General features: G+C 40.0%; 1 protein-coding gene across 1 annotated transcript in view; it reads left to right on the forward strand.

Annotated features, from left to right (window-relative positions):
• Window positions 1-5,110: 5,110 nt before the first annotated feature.
• Window positions 5,111-26,103, forward strand: part of igdcc3 (immunoglobulin superfamily, DCC subclass, member 3) — a 67,967-nt gene continuing 46,974 nt past the window's right edge. The window contains exons 1-2 of the mRNA XM_074666968.1: window positions 5,111-5,382; window positions 11,925-12,230. Coding sequence (XP_074523069.1) covers window positions 5,316-5,382; window positions 11,925-12,230 — 373 coding nt within the window. The 5' untranslated portion in view covers window positions 5,111-5,315. The remainder of the gene's footprint in view (window positions 5,383-11,924; window positions 12,231-26,103) is intronic.

The raw sequence follows: 26,103 nt of genomic DNA on the forward strand, positions 1-26,103 counted from the left end.
CATAAAGGGGAGGGGCAAGGGTTTTTTTCCGTCGGCAAAATGGTGTGTTGTAATTATAAGAAAGAGAGAGAGCTGGAGGAGAGGATGCATGATAACAAAACCTTCCAAGCATGATGTGAAAACGTCTTGTGTGTCTGGGTTTTTGTAAAGTGAATTTGGAGTCAGTTCAGTAAAATATGGAGACACTTCAGTGCAGCAGGTTACCTATGGTATCGATGGGAGAAAAAACAAACACGAGGTGCTGCACAATAAAGTCTTCAATACTACAGCGACACCTGGTGGCCGATTCCAATAATATACACCTGCACAAAGTATTATCATTAAAATACAAACAATATTTTGAACCTTCCAGTTTACAAGAAAAAAAATATATACAAACATTTTCAAAGAGAAATATTTATACTATTCTTGAATGACTTAATGAAAGGGTGACAGGTTGGGACCAAGGTTATAATAGTTTTGGATTTGTCATTATAGTTTAGTTTTAGTTAGTTTTGAATTTTTTTTTCCATCACAGTTTAGTTTTAATCAGTTTTAGAGCGGGCATTCTAGTTTTGATTTAGTTTTGATTTTTGCAACAAGGCTTAGTTTTGGTTTAGTTTTAGTTTAGTTTCAGTTTAGTTTTAGTTTTTCATACCTTATTAACCAGGTGCAGGATTCGGGTTAGGGTTAGGGTTAGGGTTTAGGGTCAGGGTTAGGGTTAGGGTTAGGGTTAGGGTTTAGGGTTAGGGTTAGGGTTAGAGTTAGGGTTAGGGTTAGGGTTAGGGTTAACCCTATTAATGAAAGGGTGGTTAACCCTAATACTGTTTATTTTCAAGTCCAACATAGTGCTCACTGCTCTGTTAATGCTGATACTGAACTGTTGGCTGCTGCCTTCAACACAAAAAAATAATATAAACTTAATATAAAAAATATATACATAAATTATATAAAAATAATGTTAACTTAAATTACGTAAAATTAATATAAAGTAAAACTATATAAAAACAATATAGTATGAGATTAAATATTTAGAAACTTGGACTCTAACAAGAAAGACAGACTTAAATACAATTAAAGTCAGACTCACATGCAATTAAACTATTACAGATGCTCTAATTCATTGCTCCACCAAGTTTCGTCGCAGCACAGCGCACAACCAGTCAGTGCAGTAAACAAGCACGTCCCAGTACGTCGCTATGATGGTGCTGTGCGGCACTGACAACTGCCTAAAACTGTCGTAAAATTGGTTGGGAAAATGTGTCAGATTAATTTAAATCCTAAAGGCTATTAATATTGTCAGAAACTAAAACTAAGGGCGTTTACTCTATAATTTTAGTTAGTTTCAGTTAGTTTTGTGAACACAAGATACAGTTTTAGTTTACTTATCGTTTTGTTTTCTTTTTTAGTTTTTATTAGTTAGAGTTAACTGCAATGTATTTCAAATTTTTCGTTTTCGTTTTTAGTTTCGTTTTAGTTAACTATTATAACCTTGGTTGGGACTGATAATTCTTATAATAAGCTCATTCTTTATCAGTTGTAGTCTAAAAAACACAATTTAGTGAACTCTGAATGTTGAGGCCTAGCAGCACAGCCAAACCAAACATGCCAATATAGATATGGTGCTTATTTATTTATTATGCAGCACAGACCTGGAATTACCTCCCAGATAATGGAGGACTTGCTCCTTTGAATCAGTTATGTTAATATAGCTTTTTTCCCCCAGCACCAGTGCTTAAAGTGGTACAGTCGTTCATGTGTTGGACACTAATGAAGACATTAGCTTCTCTTTTGAAACCTTGTGTCAGCAGTGAGTTTTAAGGGAAAAAAGTTTGTTCTCCTAGTCTGACAGAATCTAGTTAAATAATTATTTATTGTAATTGTGTGTCTCTTGTCTTTGTGGTTACTGAAATACCATTAGTGGACACAGCAAGCCAAACCACTGGCTGCAACCAAAGATCAATGCACATAATGAGCCTCAAAGTGATGACAGAGTGAGACTGTATACAATCTTGAGTTCATCTCAAACGCACCATGTCACAGCTGCTAAACACTCCAAATTAGATTTTGCTTACAACTTTTCAAAAGATCACTTAAAGCATCTTTCACCCAACCACTTTGGATTTTTCCCTATTATTTCAACAGCTATAAACAAAGCAATGTACCACTTAGTTAGTGGTGCAAAACATGGCTATATAAAAACATTAAATTCAAATATAAATACTCATGTTCTATTTATGATTCCTCCTGGCCTCATATTCATGATTTCCTGAATAAAAGGTCAGAAGCAAATAGTGTAAGTCACCTTCAGACTCTCTCTCTAAATGTGAGTAACCAGGTTAGAAATCTAGGGGTGATATTGGACTCAGACCTGAACTTTAACAGCCTCATCAAATCAATAACATCAGCGGCTTTTTACCATCTCAAAAATATTGTCAGGATTAAAGGAATAGTGTCTAAACCTGACAGGTTAGATTACTGTAATGGCCTGCTCTCTGGACTCTCAAAACGAGCTGTAAAACAGCTGCAGTACATCCAGAACGCTGCTGCTCGGGTCCTGACCAGAACCAGGAAATACAACCATATTAGTCCAGTGCTCAGGTCTCTGCACTGGCTTCCTGTGGCTCAGAGAATAGACTTTAAAACAGCTCTGCTTGTTTACAAGTCCTTAAATGGTCTAGCACCAAAGTACATCTCTGACATGCTAGAACCATATGAACCAACTTGGTCTCTGAGAACCTCAGGGAGAGGTCTCCTGCTGGTGCCCAGAGTCAGGACAAAACACGGTGAGGCTTCATTCCAGTTTTATGCCCCCAAAATCTGGAACAGTCTCCTAGAAGATGTGAGACAGGCCTCAACTCTGACAATGTTCAAAGCCCGGCTGAAAACAGTTCTGTTTATTATTGCATACAACAACTGAAAGTATTTCACCTGCACTCTCCTCTTTTAATTTAAGTAATCATTTTTAATGTTTTATGATGTGATTTTATGCAATGATTTTTATTTTGCCTACTGTGATTAATTTTATGTTAGCTGTAAAGCACTTTGAATTGCCTTGTGTATGAATTGTGCTCTACAAATAAACTTGCCTTGCCTTGCCTAATTAAAATTAATTTCAATCCCTCTATTAATCTGAAGGTTCCAGTGGTCAAAGGTGCAAGACATTTTCAGATCTAACACAACCAGTGTTGTGATGCTGATATTTGTGTTAGAAAATCTTAAAGTACTTAAATTAATGTACTGATGTTTTAAAGAAAATATAGGCTTGTTTGTAGACAGGGATATCACTTGACGTTTCAAGTACTCAGTGTAATGCAGAGTCAGTTCTAACAGACCAGTCTGTGTGCTCAGGATTTATCATTCCTGAGATTGGGATTGCAATATCTACCTATGAGCCAGTGGGTTCATTTTGGGATCTCAATGTGTGACAGAGTGGTCAGGTAGATAGGAATGTGTGAATCGGACCCAACTCAGACTCAGGATACACTGTCTCAGTGAACAGATACCTTTAAGCCCAAATACAGGATTGTGACTATCTGACACATATAGATGGCATTTACAGAATTAACTAAGGAGATGCAAAAAGCAATATGAAAATTCCACCACACCTGCAATATGCACTTTAAGGATGGGTTTGCCCTGGATAGATATGATCAGGGAGAATGCATCAGTAAATATATTTTACTTTTACTTTTATTTTACCTCTACAGAGAGAAGTAGATAACTTTCTAATGAAATAATTATCAGAATTTTATTCTGGCATACCATAAATTGCATTTAGAATTCAAAAGTTAATGTTTTGCCCACTAGGTGATGCTGGAGCCTAAGTAAACAACACCTTCATAGTTGAGTTTGTCAGATTTTTGCTTTGTTTAAATTTCTGAGCACATTCATGAACAGCATTAGTCCAAGATGAAATCAATCATAACTATGGTTTGAGCCTGCAATTTTTCCTTGTCAAATTTTGAAATGTTGGGTTACAAATCAAATTCAAAACAGTAAATAGAAAACAATTTCACTTAAGAAATGAACAGAAAACAGACATCACAGATGCAAGCTCTGTAAACCTCTCTGCTGTTTTTTTTCCCTTTTTTCCTTTGTTTTTACTCAGTGATAAATAGTCCCAATATGATGTGTGTCGGCTATTTGCTGTGTTATATCAGCTGATCTATCTATCTATCTATCTATCTATCTATCTATCTATCTATCTATCTATCTATCTATCTATCTATCTATCTATCTATCTATCTATCTATCTATCTATCTATCTATCTATATTTTTTTTTCTACGGATTGTCTAGTCTCAAACAGTGAAAATTTAGATAACACAGCAGAATTGTTTTTGTTTTGAGGGCGAAATACTCATGTTGTCCCCCCTCCTGACACCAGGGGGCGCTCGGGTACAGCTAAAGCCCTGTGGCTTTGTTTTAAATGAGTGCAGGAGGTTCTCCGTATTTATTTGTCACGTCAGGTTCACATGTGGCGATCGGTCAGCTTTAAATTAAACACATCCGCTTCACACCATCATTTTATGATTGTAAAATGGGTGATGACACCAAACACACTCGTAAAAACACCCTCAGATGCCTTGTGTAGATATAGTATGAACAGATTGCTTGATGACATGGTTTTTGTCACATGTTAAATATTTTGCGGGGGAATACTATGTGGAGGGGAATTTTATGTATAGGCTTTAGATAGCTGGTTACTAATGGAGAGACATTTAAAGATACCTTGCATTTGTTTTAACTTAATTTATCTGAAATTTAATATTTATCTGATACTACATAGTTCTGTAATATCACCCCTGCTTTGTGCTGTGTTTATGGATACACTAGAGTTAGTATCACTGATAAAATGACGCTCATAGCCTGTTTGTAGAAGTAGTACTTGTAGTAGCAGTTTATTGACATGGAGTCGGATCTTTTGTTCTGAGAGCAGATTCTGCGTGTGTGTGTGTGTGTGTGTGTGTGTGTGTGTGTGTGTGTGTGTGTGTGTGTGTGTGTGTGTGTGTAAGAGAGAGAGGGTGAGAGAAAGGCAGAGCGACTGGGTTATCGAGAGAGCGAAGAAGAGAGAGAGAGAGGAGGATCGGGTCTGTCGGATACGGCAGAGTCAGTGAGGAGTAAAAGGGAGAGAGCGGGATGCTGACAGATTCCTGATAGATGGTGAAAATGGCGAAAGCTTGTTCGACCCCAGCGAGCCACCAAACTGTAGCGCAGTAGGTTGGAACATGTAGTAGCTGGAGCTGGATATCATCGCGTGTTTTCATTTTTTACCTCGACTTGCTTCACGTGGTTTTCTGCAAGTGCTGGATTATTTTTCTTGAAGTGTTTTAAATGGCATCCACAAGGCGCCGCCGCCTTGTGCTGTGCTTTTTGGGGATACTCCTGAATGCTTTAATCGGTAAGTGGCGTTATCTCGTTGCGGGAGGAGAGAGTAAGGTGCACGGTGAGCTTTGTGGGGGACGGTCTGCTGGCAGTGTGCTGCTCTCCGGAGCTTGGTGCACGCTGCAGGCGGAGAGGGGCTGCACTGCTGACCACTGGCCCTGAACTTGGCCCCTCTCTTGTGTCCGTTAGTGTTTCTGCTGTAAATGCCAACGTAAAGATATGAGCCTGAGGCTTGTGCACTGCAGAATACTTTACTGTAGGTTACACATTATCCATGCGTTTAAAGTTCAGAGTTTGAGCATCCGCAGAACTTGAGCAGTTTTTGCACTGTGTTGGTGATGTTTCGCACATTTTGCACACAAACACTGTGTTCAAATAATGACCAACCCTGAGCTCTTTGATTTTGCATTAAGCTTTGTAACATTTAAATGTAGCCACGTGCAAGAGACAGCTGAGTTTCTTTAAAAAAAAAAAAAAAAGTTTATTTTCATCCGGACACGGCTTAGAAGACTGTTACATATTTACCTGAGCTTTCTTTGTTTTCCTTCTTTTTTTATTTTTTCTTACATTTGATGCCATTTCATTGTCTTTTTTTCTATCAAAACAGGCTGTACTGGTGCAGAGAACTTTTTCAGGTCTTGTCTGTTTGAAGATGTGGTGTTCTTGTCTCCCTATTGCAATCAAGTCTTTCAGCAATAGTGAGGCTGCAGAGCTGGAGCCACTCTCCTCTCTGTTATTGTTAATCACATGGTCTCAATATCAAAAATCAGCGCTTGGAAGACTTAGGGCAAAATGCTGTAATACTCTGAAACTTTAAAACTCACATGATTTCAGGCTGCAATCAATTTTTTACTGTATGTCATCAAAACTTCATTTTTAAATCCTCAATAACTTTTAAGTGCTGTATCCTCATGAGTTTAATGTGATAACAGGGGACTTTTTAAATAGTCAGAGTTCCTGCATGGTCCCTCCTAACGTCACATGGCCCTGTGGCTGGCTGAAATGACAGTGGTTATTGCTCTGGGGATAGATTAAAAGACTGTGGTTATTGCCTGCTGGGGAGAATATTTGTACAGATTAAATGTCAAGACTGTCCCTCTCCTCCTTTTCAAATTTCCCCTTTTTTTGGCCCTTTGTTCACCATGATAGACAGTTTCTCTCTCTATGTGAGGCCCCCGTAATTCAAAGGCAGGAGAGAGTATTGAGTATTTGCAAAGCATACCACACAGGGGCCGACAAAGGCCCCCACTGGAACCATAAAGGCTCGTACACAGTGGTTCATAACATGTTCAGTCAGGGGAATGGGAACAAAAACTTCAGAAACACGGCTCAGTGATGGATGGAGTTTTAACCTAGCCTTTGCATTAAAGAGATGAAGCTCTTTCAAGTGATTGTCTGCGTCAGAGATTAGATTCTGTTAAGATAGCTACGCTTTTTACGACAGCATAAGCTGAGTTGATAAGAATGAAGAAGGCAATAAATCGAAGAATATCTGTTTGATCTTATATGCTAGTGAGCTCCAACTCCACTCAGTTAAGATCCTCTTGATTATCTCATGATATGTAGAGGAAAATGTGGTTTCTTGTTTTGAATGTGGGCTGTATTAACATATACCAAAGGGACAGGTATGAGTGTGAAGTCAGGTGGGTACCTGAATGAGCTAGAGTTGTGCAGGAAGTGGAGCTAATGGTTGAGAAAGTTGGAGTGAGCAACAGCTGCTTTATATGTGCTTTCATGCAAACACATGGACGACTTCTCAGCTTTCGTTTTGCTGCTACTTACATCACTGTCCTTTCTGTGTAAATGTCCCTGAGCTGCTGCCAGTGTACACTAAAAATCACATGCTTGTGTGTTGAAAACAAGAGTATTGATTAATAATTCATCACAGTCAAGTCTATAGGAGGAAGTATCAGTGCTGCATGCGTAGTCTCCCCTTTGAAAATATCACTTTTTTTCTACACACTATGTAAGAAACGTAAACGTGTCGCACAAAAGGTCTGTTCTGTAGTTTCAGTTAATTTATACTGCTGACTCTGGTGTTTTATTCATGTACAAATCTAAATGCAAATAAGATATTTTTCCTATGCATGCAGTGCTACACCTTAAAAGGAATACTTAATAAGTTCATCTATCCTATTTCACCTCGCATGTGGACGAATAAATCTGTGACGGGCATTGTTTCCTTCAAAGTAGAAATGTTACATCAGACTTCATTCTGCAATGCATTAGCTGAAGATAAATCAGAGTTGTGTCCAGTTTTGTTGTGGTTGATATAAGTAAGCTGTAGTATTGTTGTGATGAATAGGAGTTGATGGTTGTGTAGCTGTAACAGATGGCTGCTAATGAGTGAGGAGAGATGAAGTCATTCAACATTAAAACTGCTGACTTGAAACTTTTTCATTTGCACTGTGTACTAAAGCAGGATCATTTTGTATCCTTTAGAGGACACTTAATCTTATTAATCCCTTTCTTGACAGAGCTGCTTGAAGCTAACCAGTTGTGTTGGGTTTCCTGTAAGAAGTCTGTGGTGTGTCCTAAACTCACTTACTGTGGCTCCATCAGTCTGCTAAACACATCTGTGTGTTAGTAGCTGCTGTGTGATCCTCCCCTCACTGTGGCAGCAGTAAACCTTAGTGCCAGCCAGCCACACTTATCTGTCAGTGGTAAGCCAGAGCATGAGCCACACTTGTCTCTGGTCTCAGCCAGTAATCCTGAAAGCCAGTGTCTCTTTCCCCTGCATGGAAATGGCATTAGGCGACGTGTCGGTGTGTGTGCCTCTGTGTGTGCGTCTGTCTCCTTATCTAACCGTGAAAATCCACGCCTGTATAGATTAATGTCTGTGAACATGTGTTTTTTCTGGATAGGCGTGTTTCTGCCTCTGCTTCCTACAGCTGCCTTCTCTCTGCTCTGTGCACACTGCTGATGCTTAGTGTTCATCAATGACCTTAACTTAATCCACAACAAAGAGCCAACTCCTGCCATCGGTTGTTTCTTGTCCTCTTGTCACCTTTGTCTCTTTTGAGTAGTTTTGTGCTGTAATTATTCTTATTTTATTACAGTTGTTTTGTAATCTCAAAGCTGCAAGAAACCCTTGATATGTGTTTTTTTTTCCTTTTGGGCCTTTTTTGGACAAAACAGTATCTTCCAGGTCTGATTCACAAAGGGCAGCACAGCTTTTGCTGTTTTGTGCAAATGAGCCTCAACCTTGATCCTAACTTGAACACTAAACGCTCTGATGAGTCAATAGCGCCCCTGTGAGCTTGTTTGTAAACACTGAAATGAATCTTCACACATTTAGGCACAAAACAGGCCCTTAGCAAACAAGCATTGTTGTAATAACACAACTCTGCACATTTACAATGAAAGTTTTCCTGTTTGCCGAGAGTTGGTTAATGGGCTGCAGTGTTTCTAAGTGTTGTTGGGATCAAAATAACAACTCTAAGTCTATGTGATTAAAAAGATTCATACGTTAAGTTTTAGAGATAGACCGATATGGATTTTTGGGGGCTGATACCAATACTGATTATAAGTAGGCAAGGAGGCCGATAAGTGAAGCTGATATTAATTTGCAGTCAAAGGGAAAATATTGGCGTAAAAAAATTTGAACAATACAAACTCCAACACTTTAACTGCATTTAATGCCTTCAAGCCTATGTTTATTAAACATCTCCCACGCTTAGCATCATGTTTTATAAAGTTAAATGAAAACTTAAAAAAATGATTGTGAGAGCAAACAGTTCAACTCTGCACTGCACAGATTGGAGAAGTGGAAGCTCATCTCAATCACAATCAAGTGCAATACCCGAAGAAACAGCAAGGAGCAGCAGAACTTTAAAGACATTTTTGCGCTGTAATAGCATAAGTCAGTTTCTATGTGAAATTCACCTTAAGACGGGGAGGATACTGATGCTCAACTCTTAGAAATGTTTGTGGCTGCTGTAGGTTCTTGCAGAATTGCTTCATGAAAACAGCAGTTATGGCTTCAGACAGTAAGATTAACAATATCAAGTAATCAGTCTTGTTGTTGATGGTCTGGATTGCTACTGTATCTCATACTGTACAGAGACATCACCATTAATGTGAAACCTTTATTTAAAACAGCAGGCTGACAATAGACTGTAGCATCTTGAGGGAGAAGATTAGGAACTTCAAGATTTTAAAAGTCAAGGAAACAGCAGACATGCATTAAAACATGTCAACCCACCAACTTCTTTTATAAAATTACAAGAAGTACTACATCTGACACAAAGCTTTACATAAATGACATTTAATAGAGCACACAGCCAGTCAGTCTTCTTTAAACAATTTCCTCCTACCTGTTTGTGACCGTGTACCCACCCAGAGGTCAGGATTGCATTAGCCAGTCACTCCAGCAACATCCTTTATTCATTAGGAAAGCCAAAGCCCAGGAAGCTTACATTGTTCTAGCTAATGGAAGAAAACTGTTTAATTGAAGTCATGAGGATGTATACAACATCAATGAGGCAGCTTAATCAGCCCCAAATCAATGGCAGTGCAACACTAAGAGCTGATGTGTTATCATCCTGTATGTTACAAGGCTAAATAAGACTGACCAATACTATCAAACACTTTATTAGAATAAAAACACCTCAAATCTACTCAGCAAGAGGCTGAATATTGATGTTTTTGTGTATTTTACATCTTCAGATTTCTCAAAGTTAAGCTACTTATATACAACACCCCCTTTAATGTGAGAAACATTACTTTTTATGATAAACCTTTAAGTGTGACTGACTGGATGCACAGCTGCAGGCTCCTTCTCCGCTGTTTTATCTCTGCTGTGTGAAAACTTGTGATCTTTTTTGGACCACAGGAGAGGGAGCTCTGTGGTGCAGCATCATTTTGGAAAGCAGCAGCCCAGGCAGCGGGATCACCGCCTGCCAGCTAAGGGTTAAATATTTCTCCACCACCACCCCCTCGTTTTTCACAAGTGGTAGCACTGATGTCTCTCATGGTCCCATGGCCATTTACTTACCGTGCTTGTTGAGTGAAAAAAAGAGGGGAGGGGGGACACATAAAGAAAGAATATGGAGCAGAAAGGGAGAACAGGAAACATTTCTTTGCATTATGCTCCACATGTGATCTTCAAGCAGGAGTGTGTCAAAGAATTCCTTGTCTGCACCTAAGGGAAAGTATCCCTCGGCCGGAATTCCAGGGATGAAGCGAGAGGTTCTCTGTGCTGACCCTTGTGCTCTGGCCCCCCTCTGCCTCCCTTCGCTGCCCTCCCCTGGCCCCCCTCGCACCAGATTCCAGGGCCTGGGGCAGAGACTGGTAGTGCTTAGTCCATCAGTGGTTGAAATGTGATACCAAGAGAGCCCGCTAAGCTCCTCTTTTATAGTACCAAGTCAGGTCATGTTGTTTACATCCTTTATTTATTGTTCTCCTACATCCCCCTCTTTACCCTCAGAAACCACAAATATAAAACATCATACCCTCTTATATCTTTATGAAGGAAGGGGCATCACCAAAACCTGAAATGACAGATCTCGAGCTTTTAGTTCTGTATTGTGTAGCAGAAACTGATATCAAGGAGACAAATTTGCTGCCACTTGTCAGCCAGTAAAGCACATATAAGACTCTGTGTGTGTGTGTGTGTGTGTGTGTGTGTGTGTGTGTGTGTGTGTGTGTGTGTGTGTGTGTGTGTGTGTGTGTGTGTGTGTGTGTGTGTGTGTGTGTGTGTGTGTGTGTGTGTGTCCATAATACATGAGTACACATGCTCTGGCCGATTCAATCTATAGCCCATGAATTCTCTTGTGACTGTAGCCCGGAGGAATCTCAGTCATGGCCTTTTATTCATCAGCTGTAAGGCGAGTTGCGCTGCTGACATGACATAAAGGTGCATTCTTCAAGTATGATTAAATGTGTGCTTTGATTTAGACCACAATGATTGCACTCCTCATTACCCTGGACTGCAAACACAATACAAAATGGTTGGAGAAAAACACAGTTGAGAACGTTTCAGATGAACATTATATTGTGGGCAAAAAACAAAATATGTTTTGTTTTGCAAAGGTGATACAGTTAACTGAAACTCATTTTCTTATTTTCCTAACATCACAGCCTCAGTACTGATGAAAGCATAAAAGAAAAAGTCAACCATAATTTAGTCTTTTTATATTCAACTCAGGTTTGTTTGTGCACAGACTTCTCTTTCAAGCTGTAAACAAAAGTGTGCTTGTGATCCTCTTGTTCTGTAGCTAATTAACAAGAAAAAGCACCCAAACATGACATCAGCATAATCCCTTTGCTTTCTGCTCAGCCTTTTTCAAAACAAAGAATTATTTTGACATTAAAAGCAATATTTAATAGTAGAAACTGTCTAATATCTTGTGAAAGCATTTGAGCATCCTGTAGTGTTTAAAATAAGTTAAATTATACACATGCCTATATAGTAATTTTTGTGTAATGTATATATTTTGTAAACAGTGAAATGAAAAGCTAGTGAGTGTATACCGAGTCATATTATTTTCCTAAGCTGTGCTTAAACATTTATCCTTAACTGTTTGGTTGTTCATCATATGTCCCTGTGGTCTTCAGGTGTCCTGTGCGAAGCAGAGCTCTCCTTCACACTGGAGCCCAGTGACATCATCGCCGTACAGAAGCAGCCCCTCATGCTCCACTGCCAGGTGGACGGCATCCCCCCTATCACGACTCAGTGGAGGCACAACGGCCTGCTTATAACTCAGGATCAGCATCACACCACCTTCATCAATGGCTCACTTCTCATCGGTCACTTCCAGAAGACCAAATCTGACGGCTCATCTGACGAGGGCGACTACGAGTGTGTGGCCGAGAATTCCTTTGGGTTGGTGGTGAGCCGCAAGGCCCGGATTCAGGCAGCCAGTAAGTCCCTTCCCTTTCTTATATTAAAGCAGTGCCTTTGAAGGGCAGAGACATTTAAATTTTAAGATAAATTCATTCACACCTATTTATTTGTTTGTTTGTTTGTGTGCATTTAAAAGGACAATGCATATTTATGAACCTGTGAAGTGTAGCATCCATGAAGAAACGCCAGAGTTGGTCATTTTCATCCCTGGCAGATCATAGCAACACAACACATAGAGATAAATATCAACAGAAAATACATCATGATAGCTTACACATCAAACAATCTCACAAGACACAAATTCTTAAGGAATATTTGGACAAATAATCAGTTACAATAAGCCCTGAATCAGGTCACATACACCCTCTTAGTTGCTGGGAGAGGTATAACTGACTTCAAATCTGGCTTCAAATTGTCTGTTGTGAGACAAGATGAACTATGCAATCAACATTTTCAGCCAAGACTACCTCTAAATAGGTTTGTCTTCAGTATTGTAATTTTCTTTCCCTTTCAATTTCATCTGTGTCACTTTAATGTACATTTTAATACTCAGACACCTCCTCAGCAGCTTCTCTCAGCCTAGTAGGTTGTCAGTTAAGACCCAGGCCTCAGACAATGATTAAGCACTGCAGATGCGACACAAGCATTACTTGGTATCTGTGTTTCCTGCAAATGTAAACACTGTAATTGAATATTGCCACGAATTATCACTCTTCAATGTGGTCCAAGTCATTGGGGTATCACTGTGCTGAAAATGTACTTAATATCCCAGGCTGTGGAGTCATTTGAATATTTTAATATCATTCTCTCTGTGTAATGAACTGCCGGATGCTCATCTACAGAGCTGCTTAGAAATGCAAGCCTTTGAGTTTAGCATTAACAAGAGCTCATGCTGGGTGTCTCCAAGCTGCTTTGTGAGAGTGCAATAAGCTCAAAAAAACTCAGCAGCCCACTCACTGGAAAAGCATCAAGATAGATTTCCCCTGGCCTGCCTCACCATCAAATCTCTTATTTGAAGTCCAGCTTAACTTAAAGTTCCCATCATTGTTGCCATGGTTAATTTACAACATTTTTTTATTACATCGCAGCAAGACAATGTGTTCTCTCTTCTTCTCTCTCACAGTCAAACAGTGAATGTCTGTACTTACTTTAAATCAAAGCCAGTGAGGATGTGCACATTCCTGTGTGAACACACCGAGATGCTGCAGCAGATACTGTCCCGCTCCTCACTGTGCTGAGTTAAAACTCTCTGAATGCTCAGTTATATATTTTCAGGAACACAGGGATGGACAAAGGCTTGCAGAAGCCTGTTGATCCCCGGGCTGTATGTAGACAGCACACTGCTGTGCTGTTGTGGCCGATACAGCTTTACTACTCAGTGGGAAAGGGAGGTTAGCATGGACGTCTCACTGGCCAAACGAAAAAGTCACTACAGCTCAGTGGCTGTCGTTGTCTAACACAGTCAGCCTTTAAGAATCCCAATAGGGTCTTTCTCTTTAAAAGGTCAGTCCATAGCTACTGTTATAGTATCTTTTTTTATCCTGCATCAGGGAAATATCATGTCAGATTTGGTCCCCGTATATTTTCATTTCAGGAGATTACTGTGACAAAGTGGAAAAAAAGCACCAGGAAAAGAAGACTCTTGAGATTTATGAACTTGTTGTTAATTACTGAGACAAAACGCAGAAAATCACCACCTATCCTGATGTTTTGTCCTCCAGCTTTGGACAGAACGTGATGAACAGCTTCAATTTCTGATAGAATTTCTCAGGGATTAACTTGTTGCACACTTGCTCTCAGGGTTTTCCTCTTCTTTACATGAATCTGAAAATCAGGAACCTGAACGAGAATCAGGTTGACATGAAAAAGGTGGGTTGGATTGGATCAAAAAGTCTGTATTGTCCCCAAGGGGCAAATTGGTTTGCAACAGAGCTCCCCACAAGCATCTTGAACAACTTACACAATACACATATAAAAAAACGTAATTATGTTAAATAATAAGTATGTTAGAGATGGAATCAAATACATGTAAACTGGCTTTGATATTATTTCATGGGATTGTAAATGTGTAGATATGCTTAAATTTAGCACAGAAGAACATAGAAGTGAGTTGATTAGATCTGTCTTATGGATTGGGCCTTTGTAATTCATTTTTGATCTATTTTTTGTGTCTGTAATTGACTGATACCTGATATCAGGATTTAATTGGTGCATCCCTGAGACAAAACTAAACTCACTAAAGCTAGCTTTTAGCCTCCTGGCAAATAGCTACTTCTCCACCACCTGTCAGTTGAATCAGCCACAAACCCCATTAATGCGAATTTATGTGTAAATTCAAAATATGTAGATGAGTTACAAAGAAAAGTCACCCCACATTCTGTATTTATAAAAGAAGTGATGGACTGTTCACCCTTTACCTTTTTGTATCAGGTTGCAAACTTTTAAAATTGGCATTAGGGGTTCCTGAGCTTCTGATGCCAGCCTCAAGTGGACACACAAGGAACAGCAGCCTTTTGCATTGTGGTATCATCTTCATTTTTGAGCACTGTGGGTTACTTGGTTTTTACACACTCAGGGACATAAAAGAATTATGGTGTGGTACAAAATGAATATGACATTTACAGGTATGTTTAAATCAGTGTTTAATCACCTGTATTTACAATCACTTTGTTTTTGTAGACTTTTTGTGTCTTACGCCGGCATGTTGCTATACTAGGAAACAATGGACAAATTAGTACAGGTTATTTGAGTGGGTGCCTAAAAGAATGAAAAGGAAAAGAAGAAAAAATATGTGTTCATAAAAGTTTTTGTGATCTGTTTTTGATGGTTCTAACTTTACAAATTGAGGATCAAATTTTTGTTGCACTCAGGAAAGTCTTGTCCTTTAGCACCACTATCACTTCACCAATGGTTTCTACACACTGTACCTAAATGTTTTTTTTATTTATTTTTTTTTATTTTGTGAAAAGATTATCTAATTGGTCGTCACTTGAATCAAGAGTAGATCATTGTCACTAATTTATTTCAGAAATGACTGAACTTGGCTGTAATGGTTGTAAATGATGAAAAGATCTCTTTAAATTTGTACAATGTTGCAATGTTTTAATGGATTTTGCCTCATTAAGCAACTTTTAATGTGATATTCAGCAAACTCATCTTTTTTTAAATTCAAGGGTTCAATAATGCAAGAATTATGCAAGAGTAGCGCAATCCTCCATCATCCATGTGTTGCTGAAACACTGAATAAGAAAGGTGATACAGTGTGAATACAGATTACATCTGAGTGAGTGAACCTGACCCTGGTGAACACTTTGGTGTTGTCTGCTTTAACGGGGCTTTGCTCTCCTGCACACTGTCTTCAGCTTTGAGTTGTATTCATTAAGGGGGATATTGTGGATTACCAAAAGTCACATTCTGACCTTTGACCCTTGACCTTTTGGGTTATGTTGATCATTTTTGTGGAGAGGTGTTGAGTGAGTGAGTGAGGGCTCTGCACTTCATCCCTCTTCAGTAGCTTCTGTCAACACAGCCAGGAGCCAGCACTGGCAATCATCCTCCAGAGAGCCTTCAAAGGGACTCTTAAGATAACTTCTCACTGGAGATGTCCCTGTGATACCCACTTTGCTCACTAATACTTTAAATAGTAGTCTTAAAAAAATGTTGCTGGTATTAAATTGTCAACTTATTACTTTTGGAGTTTTTATAATTAGCTGTGAAAGATTCTTTTAAAAACTCAGGTGAATGAGCCTTCTTATGTATTTTACGTTGATACAGATCCTTTTTATTTCTTGACACCCCTAGCCATTTAAATTCTGCAAGAACCCGTGTTGTAAAAAGGTGACCCCCTTTTGTGCAAGCCCCAGTTTGTTTAGTTCTTATATTTCTGAACATCGCCATCCTCTCCCTGCCCACAAGACTTTTACACAGTGTATAAATTATTATCCACGATAAGGTGATTTCATTTTGTCTATGAAGAGAAATGGCCCAAAACAAATGAACAGGCTCCTCACACAGCCTATTGACTGCTGTTTGTTTCTTGTTCTGTTCCAAGTGTTTGTTAATGTTGTTGCTTTCTTTGTGCTTAGAGGTAATTTGCTGTGTTATAGTTCCTCTTACAACAGAGCTCTGACTTGTACCACTGTGATGCAATGGGTGGTGTGATTACTGAAACCTCTTTATAGCCCTCCCAGTGGATAAAGCCTCCATCCTAACCCTCCACTCCAACTCCCTCTGTATATTTCACTTTTTATTTGCTTGACAACCATTTGTGTGAGCTCACTGTCGGGGGCTGGTGTTGGACGGACTCCCTGTTGACCCTTTAAATCGGCGGTTGGTCCAGGAAGCTCTTTTTTTCCCTCCTCAGTGTTATCTCTTTGATGGTCCGTTTCTCCCTCTCCATTTCTCTCCCTTTCCTCCGTTTCTCTCGGACCTCCTCATTAGCTTACGTTCAGGAAGCTTTTCATCATTCGGATGAATGACAACCCTGGTACAGTGGGCCTGGCCAGGGCTCCTGCCCCTCCCCCACTGCACACCCGTGTCACCAGGCAACGCACCACAAAGGCCCTCCTGTTACAAAATAGCTTTTAGGATCAATTGAAATGACTTGCTTTTGTCTGTTTGTCTGGAATTAATTGGAAAGAGTTGAAGCTTTGTTGGGAAATAATTTATTTTTTTCTCCCAATCCCATTCATATGAGGAGACACTAATTGACCTCAGGGACTGTTGAAAAAGATTTGCAAACACAATATGAAGTGTGCTGAGAAAAGGCAAAGTCAGTGCAAACATGAGGAGAGGGAAAACACAAATAGTGGAAAATGCAATAAGTGCACGTATAATTGTGCATTAGCTAGTTATTTATTTTATAGCTTGCTTACAGTTTAAAGCCCTTGGCTGCGGGATGATAATTTCCACCTTGTTTAATTCTCAGATCGTCATGGTGAATTGTGCCGCTGTTATAATGGGAGACTTCTGAATGAGACTTTAATGAAAAAGAGGAACCCAGGGGGCTGTAAAGGATGAAATAGGAGAAGACAGAGGATGCCTGTAAAAGTGTCTGACTTAAAGCCCATGCTGCTCATTTGTGAAAATTTAACTCTCATCAAGGGTGTAAAGTCGTGATGTCAACCATTAAGAGTTTATTACAAAGTGCATATAGCTGAGGTGAGATTAGAAGACATCATGCTACATTTCAAAAGCTTTTGTCATAACTCAGAAAGCAGTTAGTAAGAGTGATTTATGAGAGGCTCATGTTAGCCTGTGTGCGTGTGTGTGTGTGTGTGTGTGTGTGTGTGTGTGTGTGTGTGTGTGTGTGTGTGTGTGTGTGTGTGTGTTTGGAGTAGTCGACTTCAGCTCTCCATCACCCTCCGACCTTCCTGTCCCCACCCCTTTCATGGCCTCCTGCCTGGGTGAATGCTGAAGCGCCATCCTTACATCTCCTCATCCCTCCTTTGTCTGCCATCCAAACCCCGCCCTCGATCTGCTTCCCTCCTCCTGCTTCTGCTCCTGCTCTTGCTCTTGCTCCCTCTCTGCTCATTTACCACAAAGCAAGTCATCTCTCTGTCACATAGATTAGCCGACTAAATGTCATACTGGCTTGTTTTGACATTTGAACATGAAGCCTCTTAGTGTTTTCCTTTAATCCTTGGAAAAACAAGATCAGGTCATGCGAAAAAAAACAAACAAACAAAAACAAAGAAAACTCCTTTGCATGTTTAAGAGTGGAGCATAAATGACTTCCTCTGTCACTATTGAGCAAATATCATCTGGCGTTGCCTTTTAGGCCTCAAGCAGATATAGAAAATCTTACTGTTTTTATCTAACTGATGTCACTCCTCTCATTGACATTCCTGTCTTGGAAAGATCACTAAGTATTACTGCATATAGACATGGTCTATGACTGACCTGCTCCTTCCTTTGGGCAGGTATGTGGGCTGATGTTAGACCAGAGTGTTCCCTCCTGCTGTGTGGTCAGCGCCCCTCCATCTGTCTGCCACTGTGTCAGAAGGATTCAGGAAGAAAGGGATTTTTTATTCCTTACTGATGAGGTGGGCTGAGGAGATGAGAGCTCTGACCTCTGCTGTGTAATTACACTGAAATGAGTTTATTACTGTACACCTGCAGACCAAACACTCTGACCTCACAGCCTTATTCTATGTGCTCAGTCTGAGTTGATGTAGAATCTGCACAGCGTATAAGACATGTTATTTCTTGTCATTCAGTGGTGAATTTATAACTGCACTGTTCTCTTATATACAAAACAAAGGAAATAGTAAACAACTGCAGGTCTCATTGTCTTCCTCTCCCTTTACCCTCCATGTCCGTGAAGATGTTTGTCCTCCATGGATTGTTTTTTTTTTTTTGTCTGGGAGCTGAATAAACAACACTGAATGTCCCTGAAGGCAGCTCTGGCTTTTTGCATTGACAAATGCTAAAAGTCTGTCACTCCTACTGGGAAGGCACGGTGCGAATAGCTATTATTTCTGAAGATGACACGTCATTGACCTTGAAACAGTGGAAAATCACCAAAGGGCTACTATACTGCCCATTGTACGCCTTGGTGTCTTAGTTTACAGCGTCAAGATGGTGGAAATGCTTAATTTGGCATATTTTGCTCATGGCTTTGTTTTCAGACTAATTCAAACTCAAATTTTCCATTACTGGCTGATTCAAGATCTATATCATAAAAACAGAACTGTGAGAGCTGGTTTCTTTTTGACTCCCCTGATGATTCTGCATGGTTGAAGTCAATAAGCACATGCACCTTTTGTTTTACTATTTACATTTATTTCTTCTCCACTTTTCTGAATGTAGAAATGAACAGCTTAAAGAAGCAAACCAGGAGCACTGTGTTTGGCACTGTGCTTTAATCTTGAGCTATGATGGGACTCGAGCCATGCACACACACCCATTAAGAGCCATAACAATCTTCTTTCAGAAGGGAGCTGCTTCACATCATGAGGCATGAGCTGCTGTGTGCAGCAGAATGGGCACCCTTGTGCTCTAAAAATATCTGCCTGTGTAAATAACATCACTTGGCAAATCAATCCTCTAAACAGGGGAAGAAATACTGAAGAGTGGTGAAACAGCTGGGTGATGGAAATATTGAACTGCACAAACAGGCATTTTGCTTATTCCTTCAGGCGCAATGTCTCCAGGTTTGACATGGCTTTAATCCTATTTATGTCTTTCCTCCAGTGACATAGGATCAAATGGTTTTGTGTTGCATGTTTGTTTATATAATGCTCTAAAAAATAAACAGATTTGTGCAGAGGAGCTTTTCACACATCAGAAAAAGACAGGAATACAATACACACACCTACATTATTTATGTATAGATCGCATATGTGGATTCACTTACAGAGAAAACATACAAGAGTTTATAGGATAAAAGAATGGGCTACTCACTGCTAAGTGTAATATGTGAATGTTTATGGTAAACCTACATACATTTTTTATGCGTGAATCCTACAGTAGAAGAAAAGGAGGAGAAAGGAAATTGTCGTACAAGAAATTTGTTAATCATAAACTCATCAGAAGAAATAAGAGTACAAGGTTTTGCTAAGGATTACATTGTCTCGCAGCAGAAGTGAGAAGAATTGTAAAGAAAATGTCATATTCTATTTTTACATTCACCTGATACTGTGCTATTGCACAGATCTGTACACTTATTTGCAATGTTAACCTTCATTTAATGCTAATTAATGAGGAAGTTGTAAGGGAACCAGAATATAACTCTGAGGGATCCCTTGTAGAATAAAATTGTGTATTGAGATTGTACTGTAGTGAAGGGATAATTACCTCATTAAAACTGGACTTCTTTTAACTAATCAAAGGGTTATTAAGATCTTATAGCAGACAATAGGTGGAAAACTAATCTGAATTTTTTGTCCTCTCTGAATCTCCATCTCTATTTCATCTTGTCATAGTAATGATTAGTGAAGCGTTTTGACAGTGCAACAAATTTAATCAAAGTGCTCCAAAAACAAGCAATTTTTTTCACACACACTTAAAAAAGATCAATTTCATCTTCCTTACCTTTGAATTCTGCTTTCTGTATGACAAGCAGACATTCAGCTCTCACCCAAAACAACTTAGAAAGCATAAACAAACTTACCTCCTCGTATCAGAATGCTCCCCCTTGTTACTGTTCCAACTTTTCAAATCAGGGTCACAGTGTAGAAAAAAACAACTGGAGATTTTGAAGAAAGTAGCAAGTTTGTGGGAATAAAAGTTAAACATTCACATTTTTTTTCCAATCGCTTTGGTACATTTCTCGAATCATCCTCCCCATTTGCAAAACAGTAAGTGCGTTTCTCAGAACATTTTGTACAAATAGCAAAACACAATGGGTTACTTGCAAAAGCCAGTCTCTTTCTCAAAACCCTTAGTTCATCCCTAAAAAGTAAATTTCTGTGTCAGTGAACATGTTAGTGCCATCAGAATGACCAGTCCTGGTGTCAGCGTGTATGGATAGGACAGTCAAATTGTTGAGTCATGTTGTCAGTATAATAGTTTACTCTGGAAGGATGTTCTGATGTGAACTATGCTTTAGTTTTGATGACAGTCGTTGTAAATTGTAAGTTACATCTTAGTGTGTATGGGAGATTGATTACAAGAGACTGGACAAAATTCACAATTTCACTTTCACTGTGTGTGCTGTAATTTGTTGACTGACCACATCATTGTGAAGAACAAAGAACGGTCTCTTAAGGGAAAACTGTTCATGCAGTGCATTGGGAATTACAAAGCAGTGCAGCATTCCTACATCTCCTTATGTTCCTGTATGGTGGGCTACAAATTCTCATCCATGTCACAACAAATATCTTCTCTTTCCACAAAAAGTCTGAATGATTGAGCACTCAGTTGTTCTCCCAGCTTCTGGCTGCATCCTTCAACCAGCCCTGGGCCATTATAAGCTTATGATTGAGAACATGTTCCACAGGTGTGACAGATCTTTATTGTCCTTTTACAGGAAATGTGTTGCCACTGTCTGTACAGAGGAGAGTACACATACATACTTAATGAGATGAACCTTTGAGCTGTTTCGGAAAACTGGTTGATCATTTGTTGAACTAATGCTTCACACATTTCTATTTGTTAGAAAAATTTAAGACTGACTAGGGAGTAATTTACCAATCCAGACAGATTTAGAAAAAAAAGTCTAATTAGATTGTGTGGAAACATATTTGACATATTATGATAACTTGACCAACCTTTTTGGATGTGAAGACTTATGTGATGAACACATGACTAAATGTTATAGTGTGTGTGTGGAGGGGGGGTGAGACTATTCAACAGAGACTTTTGATGATCCATTTTGATCAACGTGACTGAAGCAGCTGATAATGTAGGAAACAGCAGAGAATTGTACAGAATTATTTGCATGGATGGCCAAAACCATTTGGACTTTTTTTGAACTTGTTCAAAAAAATGAGAAACAGCTTTTTTGATATGCACAAGTGACACAATGATGTTAAGATTGAACAAGTAGTTTAAAGAATTTCAATTCTGACCTGAGAACTGAACCAAAGCAGCTTAGAAAAACTGTAAGAAAAAGATTCATGGTTCAAGGCTGTGGTTAACTACAGTCATCTTTCTTAAAAAAGGTAGATAATGTTTCTGAAGTAGCAGGTTTCATAAATAACTGGATACTTTTTCATTCAAACATTAATTGCAACATTTTCATAAGAATCAAGATTTGGTTACCACTTTGTTGTAATGTACTGACAGCATTCATCTCATAACCTCATTGATTGCTTTTTACCTGTTTTTTTTTAGTATTCACATATTATTGTGTCATTACCATTGATCATTCTTAATATGGCTCTTATCTCTCATCGTACCATCACAAGATAGCAATTCTTCACATCATTTTTTAAGCAGGGGTCACTTTGAAAGGGTGGATAACGTTATTTGTCATGGGCAGATTCTGATGTGTGTGTTTAAAAAGTGTAGAAATTTAAATCACAGTAGTAACAATCACCTCCTAACTGTACAAGTACAAGTTAAGATTCAAGTTCAATGTCAGGACTGAGTCTTTCTTTGAAGTTTGTGAAGCATGTGTGTGTTTGTCCGTGTGTCTGTCAATGGATGTGTCCACTGGGTGAAGTAATGAAGTCTACGTTGGTCTCCGGATGTCTCTGGACCACCCCAGCTATTCTCAAACAAACAAATGAAAAGGGGGCCTAAAATTCCTGCTGCCTACTTTTAAGGCTCTTGGGAGGAATTCCTGAGTAATAGAGGTGAGAGGTGAAAGGAAAGAGACCAGAGGCCAGGCCAAAGGTTGGACGGGGCGGACCAGTCTCTAAGATGTTGGAGTCTGGCCTCACAAACTCATCCTGCTTTGATTTGTACAGACCTATTTTGATTTTCTCTTCACGTGTTAGTGTTTTAATTAAACTCCTCCAGAAGGAATAGAAAATAGGTTTACTATTTAGTTACCACTACTTTAGTTTAAAGCTCAAGGTGAGCAAAAGAAGTCAGTTCTGTCAGTAGATGGTCCTGTGAAGGGTGGGTGAACAAGGAAATGGAAGTGTGAGTGTGTTGGTGTTCCTTTGAGTCCTGCCTTCACCAGGGGCTGGGCTAGCTCTTGCTGTTGCCCCGTCACCGCGCTTCACTACACTTAACAGAGCCTTTATGGCCAGATTGTGCAGTTAAAATCCTTTACAGGGTCTGCACCATCCACCAATAAAAACACCAAAACTCCCTCTTCCTGTCTTCTCCTTTGGCAGACATTTTACTCTGCATGTGTGAAGATGTCATAAAGACAAAGACAGGCATGAGGTGGAGCCAGTGATGGATTCAAGTTAGTGTTTATAGTGAAAGAGATTAAACATAATAGAGTTATCTTAAAATGTGGCACCCTCAGTTGTTCAGACTCACACACATTCCCTCAGGAGTACACATGCACGCGCGCTGGCAGGGCCCCTCAGTCCACTTTTCCGTTTTGTTGAAGCAAAGATCAGGAAATGTCCCTGTGGTGGCCAATAAGCAGAAGAGTCGAAGACAAAGGCCAGTCAGTGATGGGCAGGCAGCAGCTCTCCTGAGGGCCTCAGCCACCTCTCATCCCCATCCTGTGTGTACGTTTGTGTGTGTGTGTGTAGGGGGGGCACCTCTCAGAACAGAGCAGCACCTATTGTTAGTTGTGAAATGCAGGGCACTGGAGTGGCTGGGAACAGGCAGAGGCAGTAGAGATGTGCAGCCTCTGGTGGCTCTGCTTTGTGCCGGTGGCCTGAGCGTTTGTTCTCCTGACCGACTCGGCTAGCGGTGGCTGAGGCCCCCTTTTGTCGCCGCTGACTTCGGTTGGGTGTGTTTCCCCTTGTGCGTTCCCCCTCCTCCTTCTTCTCCCTCTGTTTCAGCATTGACTCAGAAATAGAGGGGTCAGAGGTTGTGAGGGGCTGGACGATGGAGAGGGGGGTTTATCTGGGAAACGGTGACCTTTTTGTGTGCACTAGGGCAGAATACCCCTCCCCTTTTTTTAAAATTCTCCTCCCATTACGTCCCCCCTCCCCAGCCCTCAGCCGCCTGCTCAATCCCCTGTGGGGGCCCATCCCCCTGTCTGATGGCCCTAGGCCGTGGCAGTGACCTTGGCTTTGGCTGTGAAACAAGGTGGCCAAACCTGCCACAGCATCACGGCTCTTACCCTGCCCTTTACAAACAAGCAACTCAGCAGCCTGAGAGAACAAGAGCAAAATAAGCACATTTTCACTCATTTAGAAAGGACATTTATTTGTCTTTGTCATGCGTTTTCTGGTTTCCTGCAAAGGTGTAACAGTCAATGTGAAAAAAAGGCATCTCTTTGTAAGCATGCAGTTTACCACTGCAAATGCTCATCAGTTTCTTTGTCCAATTAAACACTTAAGTTAAATATTAGAGCTTTGCTCACCGCTCACATCTCTGAAGTCATGTCCTTAGAGTAGAGTTTTCAAGATTGCACTCGGCCATGTGTGTGCATGCATTGTTATCAACTTTGTTAACGCTATCTCTGACAAGGAATTAAGTGAAAAGGCACTGATTTATTGGAGTCAGTGCAAAAGAAAACTAATCTTTACTCTCTCCTCTCTGTGGTTGTCACACAGAGATGGAGCTCTTGAAGTGTGTGGGGTTAAAAGCCTGCCAGGCTCCAGTATTTGGAGTCGGTCACCGGGGATGAAATGAATTCCACAGGAACCAATTAGAAGAGGTAGCTGCTGGCATAGGATGAAAGATTTCTGGGATCACCAATTTCCTCCTGACAACCTGTTTGTAAAGTGTGGTGTTTTGTTAGCATGTATTACTTTTGGGAGTCCAATGATTAATATAACGAACAATTTAATTTGAAGTTCTCAGCTGTCTGCATCAGGATTCATCTCAAAATTTTAAATAGCCAAGTATTATTCATCAACCAAAGAAACTGGATATTAACTCTTTTTTAAACATATCTGTGAGGCTTTCCTGCTCTTTTTTTGTTCTACATCTTAGTACTGATTACATTTGGGATTTTTGATGGTCAAAACTGGACAATATTTTGGCAGAGATAAACTATTTAGAAAGAATTGTACTGTTTTCTGACATTTCACAGGAAACCCAGAACAAAATCCTCTGGTAACAATGATAAGCCTGAGAAATCATTTTCAGTGATATCCATATGATAATGCATGATAAAGCATTCAGTTATTCTTCTAATCACTTTATTTGCAAACATATGCCAAGAGTTATCTTGATAATAGAGTTAATTTAATCAGGATGGAGACGTGAGGTGACTTGGCAGGATTCATTTAGTAATTAAAGTGACAGAGCAAGTAGGTCACAGCCAAATAAGCTGCCGTCAGTAGAGCAGGCCGGGGTAGATGAAAGGGGAGAAAAGTGGGGAGCAAAATAGATGAAGCATGTGTCGGTGGTCTCAAATGATCTCTGGGCCCCTCTGGCTCTGGAGACTGGACCTTGAACCAGGAAGGAACATTCCATTCCGATGCTGTGCCCCGACCTCCTGACCTCGCCAGCTTTGTTTCAAGGGCAGCTTTCGACAGGCAGCAGGATGCAGAGCAACGGCAGCGGGCTCGCTTGGCTTGAAGAAGCACGCCTCTGCTGTTAGAACATGTCGGAAAACTGCTCCCCTGACCCCAGACTCATAATTTTCACTGTAACACGCACATTACCTACACTCAACATCAAATAAATGCACAGACATGGACATGTTCATAAAAATCTGTACACACATGTTCCTGAAGCCTTTTTTCCCTCCCTGAAAGCACAATTGAAACATTTAATTCAATTCCCACCTTAAGAGATGTGCTAGCAACTTTAGGATCCATCATAAGAAACACTTCAGCAGGCCTCCTTTCTGAATCTGCTCAGGGGATGAGATGTGTTTATTTTATAACCTCATAAAGTATTTGTATCATCTGTCCAACTGCAGCCTTTAATCATATTTATGGATGTATCCCCGTGTTTTTTTCTCCATAGAAGTGCTTTAATGTCATGTGTTAGTGAGTTGTAAGGCCGACCATTTCATTGCCACAGCGTGAAAAGATGAAACACGATGCTATAGTGTAATGGCCCTTTCCATTTGCCGGCATAGGCATTATTTGTGAGTGGGAAGACAGTTTTAGGGGGTTAGCTGGCTGATGGCAGGTTGGAGAAGCCTGTGATATGTGCTTATGTCTGACAGCTTCTAGTAGTGCTCCTCCCACCCACTGCAGGGAATATTGGAGGGAAGAGCATGACAGTGGGAGAAACCCCACTGCAGGCTGTTAGCCTTTGTGTTTTAGGGACATTACATTACATCATATCTACCAGCAGAGGCAGAAACATTTATGGGTGATTGAGGAGATGCTCAGGAACATCCTAAGTGCTGACTAAGGGGTTAGGAAAACACTTGTAGTACAAGAGATAATACAGTATCAATATTAA

The sequence above is a fragment of the Halichoeres trimaculatus genome, unplaced genomic scaffold, assembly GCF_033239565.1.
Source record: "Halichoeres trimaculatus isolate MK-OKI-2021-1 unplaced genomic scaffold, fHalTri1.1 fHalTri1_scaffold_3, whole genome shotgun sequence".
Lineage (NCBI taxonomy): Eukaryota > Metazoa > Chordata > Actinopteri > Labriformes > Labridae > Halichoeres > Halichoeres trimaculatus.